The sequence below is a fragment of the Cajanus cajan genome, chromosome 3, assembly GCF_000230855.2.
Source record: "Cajanus cajan strain Asha chromosome 3, NIPB_CcT2T_4, whole genome shotgun sequence".
In the NCBI taxonomy this organism is placed as follows: Eukaryota; Viridiplantae; Streptophyta; class Magnoliopsida; order Fabales; family Fabaceae; genus Cajanus; species Cajanus cajan.
Window position 1 is genome coordinate 8,071,452 of NC_138519.1, and position 15,829 is coordinate 8,087,280.

Here is a 15,829-nt window from a genome sequence, read left to right on the forward strand (position 1 = left end):
TGTGTTAGTGATCATCAATATGATGTTGAAAATGTTGATGGTGAGGACTAAACCTCAATGTTGGGTTTTACTTTGATAGGATACATGACATTAGAGAAATAGTTATAACTAGTTAGAATTTGATTCATATTATTTAATTTTAATTCTTTTGTAATTTGTTATTCTACTAAATCTAGTTTATATTAAAATGTGATTCTCTCTATCTATATAACTTTGAGTTTATTTATTACGTCAAGATTATTCAATTTATATTACAACATGTGTTATGACATGTCATCCATTCTAAATAAATTACAAAGCTAGAGTTGAGTTTGAATCACAAACAACATGTCTAAATCTATCATTCCTTGCTTTACAAAGACCATGAGGAATGACAAATAGTGATTATATTCCCCCTAACCTTTCACTATCTTCCCCTGCGCGCCATTGTTTTCAAAACTATCTACGTTCTTCTCTTATTCTCTACGCCTTTGTTTGCACATTGCACGTTTCTAAGTCTCTAGGAGTCTTCACATTGCACGTTTGAGGTTAGTTTCTTCTCAACGCAATTTTTTTCTTCATTTTCAGTTAAATTTTCATCTGGAACGGCCCATTCTTCAACCAGAACGAGCCGTTCTACTTGATTGTTTTGTTTGTTAATTGTTGATCTGGAATGGGCCGTTCCGATACCTGAACGGGCCGTTCTAGATAAACAATTAACACAGAAGTATTGCAGCTGGAACGAGCCGTTCTGATTTTGGAACGGGCCGTTCCAGACGCATAAATTTGTGTTAACTGTGTATCTGGAACGGCCCGTTCTGGTTTCAGTACGGGCCGTTCCAGATGCATTAAAGAAGGACTTTTTAGGCATTAAAGACATTACACTTCATGAAATCGTGTCTGGAGCTAATATTTTAAGTGGAAGAAGTAGATCATCAAAGACATTGCACTTCATATACCCTAAGGTTAGCAAATTAATTAATACAGACAATAATATTTAAATTTATTGACTTTGGAAATAATAGTTATTTGTTTCTCATTTTAGTGTAATAAGCAACAAGACTTGTTTAAATGTAGCTATTACATCATGTATTAGATGAGAGCCATAGTTTCTGCGGGTTTATGTCTCCCGCATTAACGTCGAAACCTTTTCTGACGTAAAAATCTTAAAATAGTCGATGTTAAAGACCCCTTTCATACTAGTGTAAACAACATATAATAAATATATATTACACCTTAGGTATGGAATTGTAACCGAAAATACCACTTTATTCTGACAAAAATTGATCCGGTGAGAATAAATTACTCCCCCTTATCAAACTAAAAATAATTAAATATATATTAGGCATTAATACATATAAAGGGCTGCATAAAATATACATATAAAGGTGTAGATTTTTTCTTATATATATGTTTTGAATTTTAAAAATTTTATAATTTTTTATTATATTTATTTTAATATCTTTTTCCACTATGTTATATTATTAATATAGATTTAAATATGAATTGATGCCTACAAATATTGCTATGTCTTATTTTAGCCTTTATAATTTTTTTTTTATCACTTTTAGATTCTCAATTGACATTTCATTAGTATGTTCTTTTAGTTCTTATCACTAATTCGATTTAATTTAGTACTAAAATAGTTAAAAAAATATAATTTAATTAAGTAATACTTATTATTTTATATAAATAAGATAATTATATATAATTTTATTTTATAAATTATTTTCAATTTTATCATATTATGAAAAATAATTTTTTTAATATAGTTCCTACTAGTCTACTAATTTTCTTAAAAATTATAATTTAATTAAACACCTGTAATTTATTCTTAATATATTACTTTTATCTTCAGAAACAAAATCACTACTTATAATATATCAAAAATAAATAAATGATATTACAATCAATTGAAATTAATAAATTGATATTTGAGAAAAAATTAAAACTAAGATATTAAAAATTCATGATAAACAGTCTAAGTCAATTATAATATATATTTTTTTTTCAAAATAGTACAATATTAAAAAAATTTAACAAACTGAAAAGTAAGAATAAATTAAATGTAACAAAAATTAAATATTGATAAAAAATAATAAATTTAATTGTAATAAAAATTATTGCTCATGATATATTAAAATTCAAAATAATATATAAAAGAATTTATATAGTTTCCATACTTATATAAAATAATAAATAAATTATTTAACTAAATTATACATGTAAAAATAATTTAATTATGTTAATTAAAAAATATTATTTGTTACAGTAATCTTAGGAACTAAAACAAGACAATAATATTTGCAGGAACTTAAAACATATTTAAGTATAACATATTAAAAAAAATAAAAAAAGTATACTCATATATATATATATATATATATTCCATGTTGTTCAACTAAAAATTAAGAAATTAAGTAATTTTTATGCAATTTTATTTATTTATGCAGATTTTATTTCATGAAGACTTTATACAAACTTTTATGTTATTTTTTTTTTAAGTAAATACTTATAGATATTTATGAGTATTCACAGATAATTCATAGGTACTTACTTAAAGATGAAGACAAAGTAAATATTAATAGGAACCTTCTACCTATACCTATAACTGACCAGCCTTGTTGACTTTCCTAATACATCATGACATAGGAAAGATACTATATCTAATAAGTATAAATATAGTTTCTAATAATATCATTTTCATTCTCAATTTTTTGTTTTTCCACCACAACAAAATGTGTTTTGAGTAATGTTGCTAAATTATAAGTAATTTTACTAATATGTTTTTGTGATATTTTATCAAATGTGATAAGGTTTGTATAATTAAAGATTTTTAGCAACATTTTATATATTAATAATAATATTTTTAAAGATATTGATAAAGTGGTATTTTATAACATTTTAATAATGTTCTAAATTTTTATAAACTTTATAAAATGATAATTAGTACTAATTGTATTATCACTTAAATTTTATAGCTTTTGTCTACAAATCTTTTAAAGTCGAATATATCTTGTGTGTTTTTTTTACAAGAGAAGGTATCCTAAGTTAAATCAGATGACAAAATTCATTTATTTTAAGTTTTACTTTATGATTATATATATTCTTTGTGTCATTAATTTATCCAATATGAGATTTTAATTTTAGAGAATAATTAAAGATCAAAGAAGTATACTCTTTATATATCATTCTTTTACTTGGTGTGAGACTTATAATTTTAAAAAATTATCAAGAATAACAATATTGAGATGAAAATGTTATTTTACATATGATAATACTTTTTTAGAAAAAATGCTGCAATAATTTATGAACTTAACCTATGGTAACATTATAATAAGAGTTAATCACTTATACACTACTAGTGTAAAAAATTTTTATACTGACAACTAATTATATTTTTTAATTATGTCATGTCACTATAAACACATTGACTTTTAACAGTGACATGACACAACTAAAAAATATAATTGGTTGTCAGTCTAAAAAAACTTTACACTGACAGTATATAGATAATTAACTCTTCTAGTAAATATCAGTATGTAAATATTGTTAAAGATGTTAAATGTAGTAATATTCTGTTATGAATATTCATAAACAATTAAACAAGGCATAAAGGGAAATCAAGCCTCTCTACCTTGGCCAAAAACATCGCGTCCCTTCCAAAATTAAGAATCCCATTTTTGAGCATGCAACTGACTTCTTTATTCCATTCACTTCACACGAAATAGTTTATGAACCCTTATGGATAACCTAAATTATCAAACTATTACATACATTTATAAAATGCACAACGACTTTTACCCTCCAGATTTCTACTGGTATATGTATGAGTATAAACTTCACTTATTGTTTTTCTTAATAATCAGTTCACTTTCCTGCAATTGACGCGAATTTCACCTTGATTCCCAGTAAGGGGCTGAATATTCCCCATCTTAATCATCGAATTCCCGAAATCCACGAAGAAATCGTCGGAATCGTAGCTGTACTCTTTGACAAGTTCATCAGTACAACCACCATTGAAGAGTTCTTGATCAGAGTGAAGAAGCCCATTCTTTTGAACCAAACCAGAGAAATACTGGATGTCAAATTTCGCGGCTGTTTGGTCCAAAGGAGAAAGGTTGGTGTCACCACCAGTTCTTGGGCAAATGTATTTAAGGTCTTGTGCAAAGTTGGGATCGATGTTGGAGTCATTGTAGATACGGTCCCTGAATGCAACACATTGTGCATATCCAATACTGTGGCCTCCTGAAAGGACAACAAGGTCCTTCTCATCGAGACCATGGTTCTTGAAGTTGGTGATGAGTTGAGAGAGGTTAAAAAATGCTGCTGGAATGCTTGCATCTGCTGCATCACGACTTGCTGTGGTAGAGTCTCTTCTCCCCAGTGGCACATCCCATGTTGGCCCCCCTAACTGCATGGTGCATCAACATGTTCATTATTTCTTTCATTCATGCATATATGTTGGAACTTGGAAGAAAAACAGTTGTGCTCATATTTTCAATTATATAAATAACAGTTAAAAATCAAGTAATATAGGAATATCTAATAATTTATATGTACTCAAGAGCGGGTTTAGAAGATACTGATATAAAAAATTAAAACTATCTTATCTCTTCAGAATAAAGAAATCCACTTATTTTCTTTTAAAATAAATTTACTTATGAAATGAATAAATGAAAAGAAATAATATGTTAATTTTTTTTAAAAAATAAGAAAAATCTATAAATAAAATAACCTTTAAAACCACTTTTGTTAATATAATTAATTTTTATATATATGGTCAAAGCGAGAGTAATCTCTTTTTGGTTGTCATAAATAGGTTAAGTAAAACGGATTCCTACATGTTCAATTTTTATTGACATACATAAATGGAAATATAGAGAAAACAAACTGTGTTGTTGTTGTTGAAAGTATTGTAAAAAAATTATTACATGGATAATGTAAAATATAACCACTTACCTTCATTTATAAAAAGAAAATTGGCACGTGATACATCATTTATAAATTTAATTTTATTTAACATGCAAGACAGTATTTCCTCCATCTTATGTTGTTTCTCGTTACGATATTCTATAGTTAATAAAAAAATATATATTATGTTTTCGTAATATACTGTAATTTATTTAACCGTTGACTTCTGTAAGTCAAAGTAAAAAAAAATGCATTTCATCATCCTTTACGTCCTTTACTATCGTAATTAATACATGTAAAAATTTCAGGATGGACTAATTCAAGTCAAAATGTTAAGCCTTGTAAAAATATTACATATATGATCAGTAAACATTTAACGCATAACATTTGGAGTTATAATTAGTAATTAATAGTAGTATTATAGTATTCAAACTCACCGCAACGACAGAGTCACGAGCTGCTACAGCCAATATATCAGCGCAAGAAACAACTGGTTTTCCACATGCTTCATCCACTGCCCCCTTTATCTCATCCACCACTTCAAACCCTCTAGCTGATTGGAAATTAGCTCTTGAATTCTTTTCGCTGTCAATGGTGGGTGAAGGGTCCAGTAGAATTGAACCATCACAACCCTAAAACACCGTAAAAAAAAAATTAAATTAAACTGTTAGACTTGCATTTTCGTATAATCTTTTTTTTTTGGTTTAAATATGAAGTACATTTCTATGACGAATAATCTATAGATCTCCTAAGTAAATTTTACCTCCCTTAATAAAATCTTTTTGACTCAAATTGTTTTTCAGTTTTTCAAATTTACAATAAATTTATTTTTTATTTCTCTAATTTAAAATTGATCTTTTAAATTATTGTAATATTTTTTAAATTCCATGAGTCACAAATAACATATATGATATTGAAAATTTAAGACAATTATGTAGGGTCAACTATTAACTGAGTTTTATGTGATATTTTTATTAATAAAAATATTAGTATATGTGAAATTTGTGTGATAGTATTTCACAAATTTACTAACTAAATTTGACCATAAAGACTAAAATAAGATGTTTTCAAATTAGAGAAACTAAAAAAATCTATTTTAAATTTAAGGAAACAAAAATAAATTTAATCTAAATTTAATAAACTATATATATATATATATATATGAGGAGAGTTCAAACGACACCGATGTAACTTTTACTAAGTGTTACACCGCTCAATAACTTTATAATAAATGTGAATTTTGAAAATTCAACCGTTAGATTGAAAGTTCATATCTCTTAGATCATATATATCAAATTTTATATTAATCTAAGATGATTTGATATCTCATTCTCATAAAACAAAATTGACGTAATATATACATTTCAAAATATACTAAAATATGAACACTTTGGTTACCTTCAAGTTGTTGTTCAATTTTAACAAAATTTGACATATATGATCTAATAGATATGAACTTTCAATCTAACGGTTGAATTTTCAAAATTCACATTTAATATAAAGTTATTGAGCAGTGTAACACTTAGTAAAAGTTACACCGGTGTCGTTTGAACCCTCCTCTATATATATATATATATATATATATATATATATATATATATTTATAATTCCTTAACAATAAATTTTTCTGTGATAATTTCTTACGTTATTTGCACAAAAACATAGAATGTCTTACATTGACAAAGCAATCATGGAAGTGCAAGCGTAGCAAGGATGCACCCATACGGTACTCTTTCTGCACTGCAGCCTCCACGACACTTTTGATGGTGCTCAAAGCATTGGGGCACGAGTAGTCATAGTAATTTGGTGTCAATTGTGAGAAAACTGAGGTTGCAAGAGTCACAAACACAAAAGCATGGAGAAGAACAAAGAAATACCCACGCGATCCCATACTATTTTACATGCAATGAATGACTGATCAGGATATATAGTACTATGTTAAGCTATTAGATAACAATGTCACAGCTGAGAAATGATGAAACCTATTGGGATTTATTTGCATTGCTATTGCTACATTGTTGTATTTATAGAGGCGCTGAGACGTGTTCCGCAGAGAATATACGATTATTTTTGTGGTCCATAGGAAATAAAAAATTATTACCAATAACCTGCACCATATCATACCTACAATAGTCATTTGTGGACTGAGCCTATATGAAAAGACCATTTCACCTCAAAGAAACATTCGTTCTTGGTATTGATTAGGGTGTTAAGAAACCCTAAATTAAATAAAGAATAGTTGAGTGATTGATTTAGTCCACTATATATTAGGTTACAACTGTTGTATCTATATGTACGCCGACCACAATGAATATTGTAAAAAAAAAAAATGTAAACTGTAAAAGGGGAATATACATTGGATACATCTTTTTTGACTAAATAATGAAAAAATAATCGATTGTACGTTCTTCTTAAAACACTTTTATTTTTTCTAAGAAAAAAAATTCTAATAAAAAGTACAGTAATTTTAATCTTCTTCTTAATTAAAAGTTAAAACTAGTGGCTTCTAAAAAATGTTTTAGAATATATATAACTAGAGACCAACAAAATCTAACATAGTTAGTAAATAGCTAAATTTCTTAAACATATTGTGCACGGACTCAATACTATGTATGGTGGTGTGTATTGAGAATACTTTGTTTAGAAATACAAAAGTCACTTTCATAATCTTTATGTCTGAAAAGAAATTAACAGAAAGTTGGTGAATATCTTTAGTTCACATAAATAATACTCCCTCCATCTCATAATGTCATGCATGTTTGAGGAAAAAACGAGTCTCAAAATATCATGTTAGGTTTTTCAACTAGATTTTTTTTTTATATCTCTCACAATATTATTTAAAAAGTGATTATTGTATTACACTGCTTCTAACAAAGAATATTAATTATAAGATTAATTTTGTAAAATTATTATTTTCTATTATCCATTTATTAGTTTTTCTTAACATTTATAAAACAATGTAGAGTGAGACTTATTGTGGGGCAAAGGAAGTATAACCTAAGTGTTTTTTTTTGTTTTTATAAAGAAAATGATTAAATATGTAAAAAAAGAAAATCTTTTTGGATTTGGCCGTGTTTCCGTGTTACCGCTGACGGAGGCCTACGTGCGTAACTTCGTCACAAAATGCAGCGCCATTGGGTAAAGAGAGAATTTGGAAAATACAATGTATTAATTTAATTTGAATACCTTTTAATTGTCTAAATTAAAGAAATAGTAATTTATAGTGACACCTACTAGATTGACTACTTCAATGAAATGGCCATGGAAATTAGATGGAAGGAACTTCACCCAAATTTATCTATATGCTCCTTTCCATCCTTGAAGGGTCTGCTTCATCTATTCGATATGCCACAGCCTCCATGTGATGCCACTACCGATTGATGGAGATTAATTCATTAACACTGTTTACTAAGAATAGTGAAATAAAAAGGAAAAAAAATTACGTACGATAAAAAAATAAAAGAGAAATAGAATTAAAAAGATGTAACATTTATATGGATAAAGAAAAGAAAGAACAACATTAACATTGTTTGATTCATGAATGGAAAAAAAAAAAAAGAGCGGAAGAAAAAAGAAATTGAACGAAAAATATTTTTATACTAATGAAAAAAAATATTTTTTTTTCACTCCTCCGTGATTTTCTTAACATTAAATTATTATTTATTGATTAGAAAAATTTATTTTTGAGAAATTAAAACAAATAGAAGAGAGCGAGAGAGAGTATTTTCGACATTCCTATTTCATCCTAATTTGGGGAGAGGGGATTTTTGATAGATTACATATAAATAATAGGCATGTTTGTTTAAGCTTTTATTTTAAAAAAGGAACATTTTTTTTTTTTAAATAAACAGTTTTCTGTTTTTTTTTATATGTTTTTTTCTAAAGTCTTTTTTTAAGTAAAAAAACAATTTTCTATTGTTTTAAGAAGCAAATCTGACCTGTTTTAATAAATTACTTTGTTAAAAATTACCTTTTATTTTTCATTTTAAACAAACTAGTTAAATATTTGTACTTTCCCAATTTTTTTTCAAATAAAAAATTAAAGTTAATATTTTTATCACACCTTCTTAATTTAATTTAATTTAATTTTATTTTATTTCACTTTATGAGAATAAAAACAAACAGAGGGTTCGTCTCATGTGCACATATATACGAAACTGATATTCTTCTTTGCTTGAATATTTTTGTATCCCTAAATTAAGCTATTCATATGAGATCTCATATAATTGAAGATATATACAGGATGAAAACTTGTGGTGATATATAAGAATGCACTTCAATTCCTTGAAAAATGAGGGTATAATTTTATAAAGAGATATATATTTGTACAATAATTTATACAACAAATTTTACACCTAAGATAAAAAAAAGGTATGAGAAGCAACAGGTTTAAGATAAATAAAAAAAATATTGTTGTATAAAAAAGTATGAGAAGCAACAGGTTTTTTAAAAAAATATTGTTGTATAAAAAAGTATGAGAAGCAACAGGTTTTGTGATTGAAAAAGATAGATAAAAAAAATATTATTGTATAAATTGTTGTTTGACTTTGAATGTATCACACAACTCGTTCATAAATAGCTATCCAAACGTACAATTTTACAAATGACAAGAATTACTTAGATTTTAATTTTTATTATTTTTAAATATTTTGTTTGGATAAGTCAAATCAAATTTCTTAAATTTTAAATTCTTAATTTAGATATGATAATTTGATTTCCACTATAGATAAAATTGATTACATATGTATATATATTTTGAGATTTTAAGATTAAATTTTATAAAATAAATATTCAAATATTTAATAGCTTAAAAAATTTATATTAGATAATGTTTACTAATTTAAAAATATTTTTGAATATTCAATAGTTAAAAAAATTATTAATATATTTTATGTTGACTTTGAAAGAGGTGTAAGAGGTAGAAGAAAAAAGAAGAAAAAAGAGAGAGAAAAGATAGAATAGAAATAGGGAGAGATGAACAGAAAATAAAAGAGAAATAGGAGAGAGAGAGAGAGGAGAGGAGAGAGAGAGAGTATGAGAGATGGAAAAGAGAGTAAAAAAGAAGCATAAAAGATAAGAGAGAAATGATAAATAAATAAAAGATATATAAGTGAAATAAGAAAGAAAAAATATGAAAATTTTAAATTCTTAATTTTTTTGGAGAAATTTGAAATCTTATTATTTTAAGAAATTTTTACCCATGTTTAAATTTTAAATTTTTTACAAATTTTTCATTAAAACAACACATTTCATCTTTAAGACATTTAAAATTCTTCAAAAAAATTGAATTGTTCTAAACACATTATTATAGAATTGATATACTTTTTTCTCTCGAATAAAGTAAGCTACCTAAACTTAGACGCAGGCTGTTTGTTTCAACACAGACGAAATGCAATTTTGTTCTACATGTAGTGTTCGACAAGAAACTGCATTTTACAAAACAGACGAAAGGTAATTTTCTTTCTATATGCTGCGTAGAAACTGCAATTTACATGCACTGTATATGCTACGCATGTGCTTTAAATCTTTTGTAATAAACTAATAGACAGCCAATCAAGATAGTGAAAGGTATTACAATAGTCAAACTATTATATATTCAATTTGGAATTCCTTTAACAGCAACACATTTATTAATTATTTTTTTTAACGGAAAAAAGTTTCATTAGTGAAAGAAGATAAAAGGTAAAGGGTACCCCACCCTTATAAGTCTATGATTGAGACAAGTTGTTATAGTTCTATCCTCACACTCAAAAGCTAACCTCTCTTGCAGAAAAGTAATTACACATGTATAGAAAATAAAACCTAACTAATTATCTACCCTTCCAAATGCTAATGAACGGAAAAAATCCTAAAGAAGTTGTCAAACTGTTATAATTAAGTTTAAATTAATATGTTCAAATTATCTTTAATTAGGTCAGTTTTCATATTATTACCTATTAAATTTTTTTTTATTTTAATTATTTGACTTTTGTTTTTAATTTAATATTAATATTTGACGTTAGTCCCCCTCTATTAAGTGATGACGTGACTGACAGACGACTACGTCATCATTCAACAGTGTCTTCCATATCATCCAAATGTCCACATTTCACGGTTAAGGGTTTAGGGTTTGTCTTTGGATGAGAACAAATTGAAAGAACCTTAAAAGAAGAAGAAGAAGAGGGCTCTCGTGAGTGAAGAATTAGAAGAACCCTGAAAGAAAAGAAAGAGTTAGGGTTATTGTTTGATTGTCGTTGTCTTTGACCCAACTTGCATCAAAAGATACAGTATGGACCCCAAAAGATGCACATGCATCAAAATTAAATACACATTTTGTATCAAAAGTATCATAGCAAAAGTAATCCTAATAAAAACGTCTATTCCCTTATCCTCTGTTCCTGTTATGGTTCTTTTTCTGGTGCACTTGGTCCTTCTAGAGTTGGTCCTTGTGGAGTTGGCCCTTCTGCAATTGGACTTTCTGTTGCACCAATCTCACATCATTCAGATCTACTTGCTTCTTTCTTGTGTTTACTCCTTTGGAGGGTCTTCTTGGCACCAATTTTGGTCTCATGTTTCTTTCGTGCAAAGGTAAAAGATTAATTAGTACTTGTATATAAGCAATGAATTCGTTATTGCATTGGTAAAGGAACTTGTTGTTCAATTTAGCACCCCATTTTTCAAAAAATCCTATTATTATTATTATATAGTATTTAGTCAGAATTATTTTTATTATTATAGGGGATTATATTATACGTTTTAAATAATTTTTTTATTATATATTTTGGATAATTATTTTATACGTATTAAATAAGTAATTTTATTAGTATTTTAAATAATTATGTATATGTTTTAAGGGATAATTTAAGAGTCGAGATGAGATACAACCTCCTATACTTTTACAATTAGATTAATTATATATTTTATTATAAAATTTAAAAGGTTGATTTTATAGGATATTTTAATATCGAAATTATATTATTATATTTTGGGTCAGAACTATTTTATTATTATTATTAATTAGGGAAAATTATTTTGTATTATATATATATAAATATATATTTATTAATTTATTTAATTATTTTGGGGAAAACAGAAGTGGGTCGGGAAGACATGCAGGTTGGGTTGACTCGCCCTAGTGGATTATTTTGGGAAAGGGGTAAGACAGAGTTAACCCTATTTGCCTCATTTAATTTGCATTTTGAAGGGTTAGGAGAGAAAGAGAAGAGAAGAAGATAACTCTGAGGAGAAGTGCTTATGATCAATCCCAAATGACATCAAAATTATTCCTATTAACGCAATTAGCTATAGGGGAAAAAGGGAATTTCATATGTGTAATTACAGGTGGGAATGGGTAGAGGAAGAGATCCATAGAATTATTAAGAATTTTACATCTATTTCTATTTGTATATTTGATAATTCTAATAATTTCTATATGGATTTCGGGTATTGATTATTAAAATGGATGTTCTGAATGTGGGATTGAATTATTTTAAACGTGTCTATTAGTTAGGGTTCATGAGAGATTAGGGTTTTGTTAGTTGGTATGTTGTTTTATGAAATTGATGATTCAATTAGGTTTTATATTGATTTATAATTGTGGTTGTTATATTGTTTGGTAAAATTGATGATCTAGATGATAATTAAATTCATTGGGATGTGCTTTGTAAGTTAGGATTCTTCTAGATTGATGAGCACCCTTAATTATATGAATTAATGAGTAATTGAGAGTTTTTATTTATGGATGTACCTTAGTATTTTTGTAATATCTTTCTATGTCATTAACCAAATCAATTTCCGTTTGTTGGGTTAGAAAGTAGACACTTGGGGATATAATTTAGACGTAAGAATCATGTAAAAATGTTAAGAATTGATTGAGTTATGTGAGTTATAAGTTCAATCTCCATTATAGTACGCGAAATATTAAGTTTTGTGTTGTTAGCCATGTGAGGTGACCTTAATATATGACATTTTTAGGCTTTGTGTTCTTCACAAAAGTTGTAGATTTGGGTGTTAGCTTTCCAATGGCTTTTGAGTCACTCAAAAAGGATATGTATAACTCAAGTTATGATCAACATAGTAAGTAGAGATCAAACTGTCAAGATTTACGGTGCCCAATGCGGGTATTCTATTTTAGTTTGTGTTTTTGACATTTTGGGACTCCCTTTTTGGCATGTTTGTGATACTTTATGATTTCTTAGTGATGCTTTATAATACTTATGATATGATTGAATGATTCTGGTGTATAATTGTGAAATATGGTATTATATGGATGGATTTTGATGATGGTTGTGAATCGTATAATGTCCTATGTAATGACTATTGTATGAAGAGATATAAATGGTATATGCTGGATGGAATGTAATTAAATGTGAATTACAAAATTGATGTGTATAAGGATGTTGTGCATGATCTGTGTATGATCCATTGGTTTATATAGGAATATTGGTGTGTGTGACATTGAGTTAAATTGAGAATGTTGTGTATGATGCCTCAGCACAGTCGCGTGCGTGACACAATGCTAGACGTTTGATGCATTGGTACGGGCATGTGCGTGATACAGTTTTGGTTGTGTGATGTCTTGGCACAATCGTGTGTGTGATACGGTGTTGGACGTGTGATGCGTCAACATGAGCATGTGCGTGATATGGTGCTGGTTGTGTGATATTTTGGCACAATCGTGTGCGTGATATGGTACTGGATCTGTGATGCACCGGTACGAGCATATGCATGATACAGTGCTGGTAGTGGAATGTATTGCCACAATCATGTGCGTGACACGGTGCTGGACATGTGATGCGTCAACATGGTGTGTGCGTGATACGGTGCTAGATGTGTGACATGGTGTATATCTAATTTGTGATATGCTAGTGGAATGGAATGATTCTAGAGTTGATGATATTAAGTATGTTTGGATTATGGCTATTGTATTTATATTTTGTTTTAAATTGAGATTTTTTGTTGAAGATTTTCGATTGTGATTTTCATATGAATGTCTTATTTTCTCATCGTATGTTTTGTGGTTGTTTTTAGGTGAGGAAGATCTAGATATGAGTGACATTCAAGGTGCCAACTGTTTGAGTTGAGTGATTGCTCTAGTAATGTGACATCGGGGCAAGAGATTTTATAATGTTAAGTTTATTGTAATCGGATCTTATATTTCTTTGTTAGTTAAATTTACAAACTTATATTTTCTAATTTTTGTTTTAAATTATTTGGATAGTTGAAAGTATTTTGATATATGAACCATTTTACCCATTTTGAGGGAGTTATATATATATATATATATATATATATATATATATATATTTATAATCTATTATATGTTGGGGTAGAATTGGTGTCACATTTAACATTAGGTTCAACAACTACATTGGTTGTCTCAGTTGCAACATTCTCTCTACTATTCAAGTTTTCAACATTAGCTGGTGTTTTATTGGCTGGTTGTGGTGCTGGCTCTCTACAGGTTCTGTTGTTATGTCCTTGACCACCACATCTCTTACACCTATACTTTTCATTATCTCTTGTTAGTCTTGTCAGATTTGGGTCAATTTCACCTGTTTTTTTTCTCCTCAAATTTTTTGGTTGCCCAAGACCCTTCTTATTTTTGGGTGGTTGAATCTCATCAAATTGACTTTCAGGCCACATATCCTATCCATTTGTGGAAAAAATATTTTTGTATAACACATAACATATGTATTCCTATAATAACAATTGTCAACATTATTCATGAAGTTCAACTTTCTGAATTGCAGCACAACCACTGCATGCTTGCATATGAAATACCTACCAAATCCCAAAAATTACAACTACAATAATTTTTGTTGATGTCAATGAGAAACTTCTCACCACTGTATAAGTGGCTCACCTCAAAATCTCCATCCCCACCCCAAAATGCAACCCAATTCCTAGATTTTTCAACCACCAAATCTAACCTCCTCTTCAAAGGTTTAGGCACAATCTGATTTGCGTAATTTTTACACTTATCTCTAAGGTTTGAAAACCTATTCATGAGGTGCATCTTAATCCACTCAAACATGGCTATGATTGGCTTATCCCTAGCAACAAGTATGATACTATTAAATGCCTCACTCAAATTATTCATCAACAAATCACACTTTGTATAAGAGGAGAATTTATGCTTACACCATGTTTTTCTGTCAAGGTTATATAACCACTGGTTGTAGACACCCAATTTCGTCCGGGGGCATACAAGCAATGAAATGGATGTCTATTATCAATGAAAGGAGCTCCCGAAGCATGGAAATAACAGGACAAGACATTAGGAGGCCTAAAAGCCCAAACAAGATAGTTTTAGAAGCCTGGAACGAGCTGTTGCAAAACCGGAACAGATCCTTCCCAATTTGGAACGGGCTGTTCCAAGTTCCTAAAAAGGTCTAAAACCCTAGTTTGGAACGGGCCGTTCTATGATTGGAATGGGACGTTCCAAACTCCTAAAAAAGGGTCAAAACCTACACTAGAATGGGTTGTTCCAAGTTATTAAAAAGGCCTAAAAATCCTTGTTTGGAACGGCCGTTCCAGCTTAGCCAATTATGTGTTAATCTTATCTCTGGAACGGGCCGTTCTAGTTTCAGAATGGGCCGTTCCAGTCACAAGATTAACACACAATGTTCGGATCCAGAACGGGTCATTCTGGTTTTAGAACGAGCCGTTCTGGAAACCCTTCTGATGCCTATAAATAGACAGCTTGGGCCCAGTTCTCAGGGCGACAAAAATTTTGTCCAAGACTCCTTAGAGCTCGAAATTTCTCTCTCTCTCCCTCCTATTGTATTTCTTGAGATTTGTGAGGCATAGTGTGAAAGGTTGCCATAAAGCACCTTTTCCATATTTGAAGATTCAATAGAGCTCGTTCAAGAGGTATTTCAATCAATCTTCTTCTATATCTTTTATTTCTCATCTTTATCTCTATCTTTTATTTATAACAAACGCAATCATGTAT

The 15,829-nt window shown here is 28.6% G+C and overlaps 1 protein-coding gene across 1 annotated transcript; it reads right to left on the reverse strand.

The window, feature by feature from the left end:
* Positions 1–3,525: 3,525 nt before the first annotated feature.
* LOC109814147 (cationic peroxidase 1) lies at positions 3,526–6,905 on the reverse strand. Its single transcript, XM_020378508.3, has 3 exons — positions 6,569–6,905; positions 5,331–5,525; positions 3,526–4,393 (listed from the first exon to the last, which is right to left on the reverse strand). The coding sequence occupies exons 1-3, from the start codon at positions 6,782–6,784 to the stop codon at positions 3,845–3,847; spliced, it is 960 nt and encodes a 319-aa protein (XP_020234097.2). The 5' UTR covers positions 6,785–6,905; the 3' UTR covers positions 3,526–3,844.
* Positions 6,906–15,829: the final 8,924 nt, after the last annotated feature.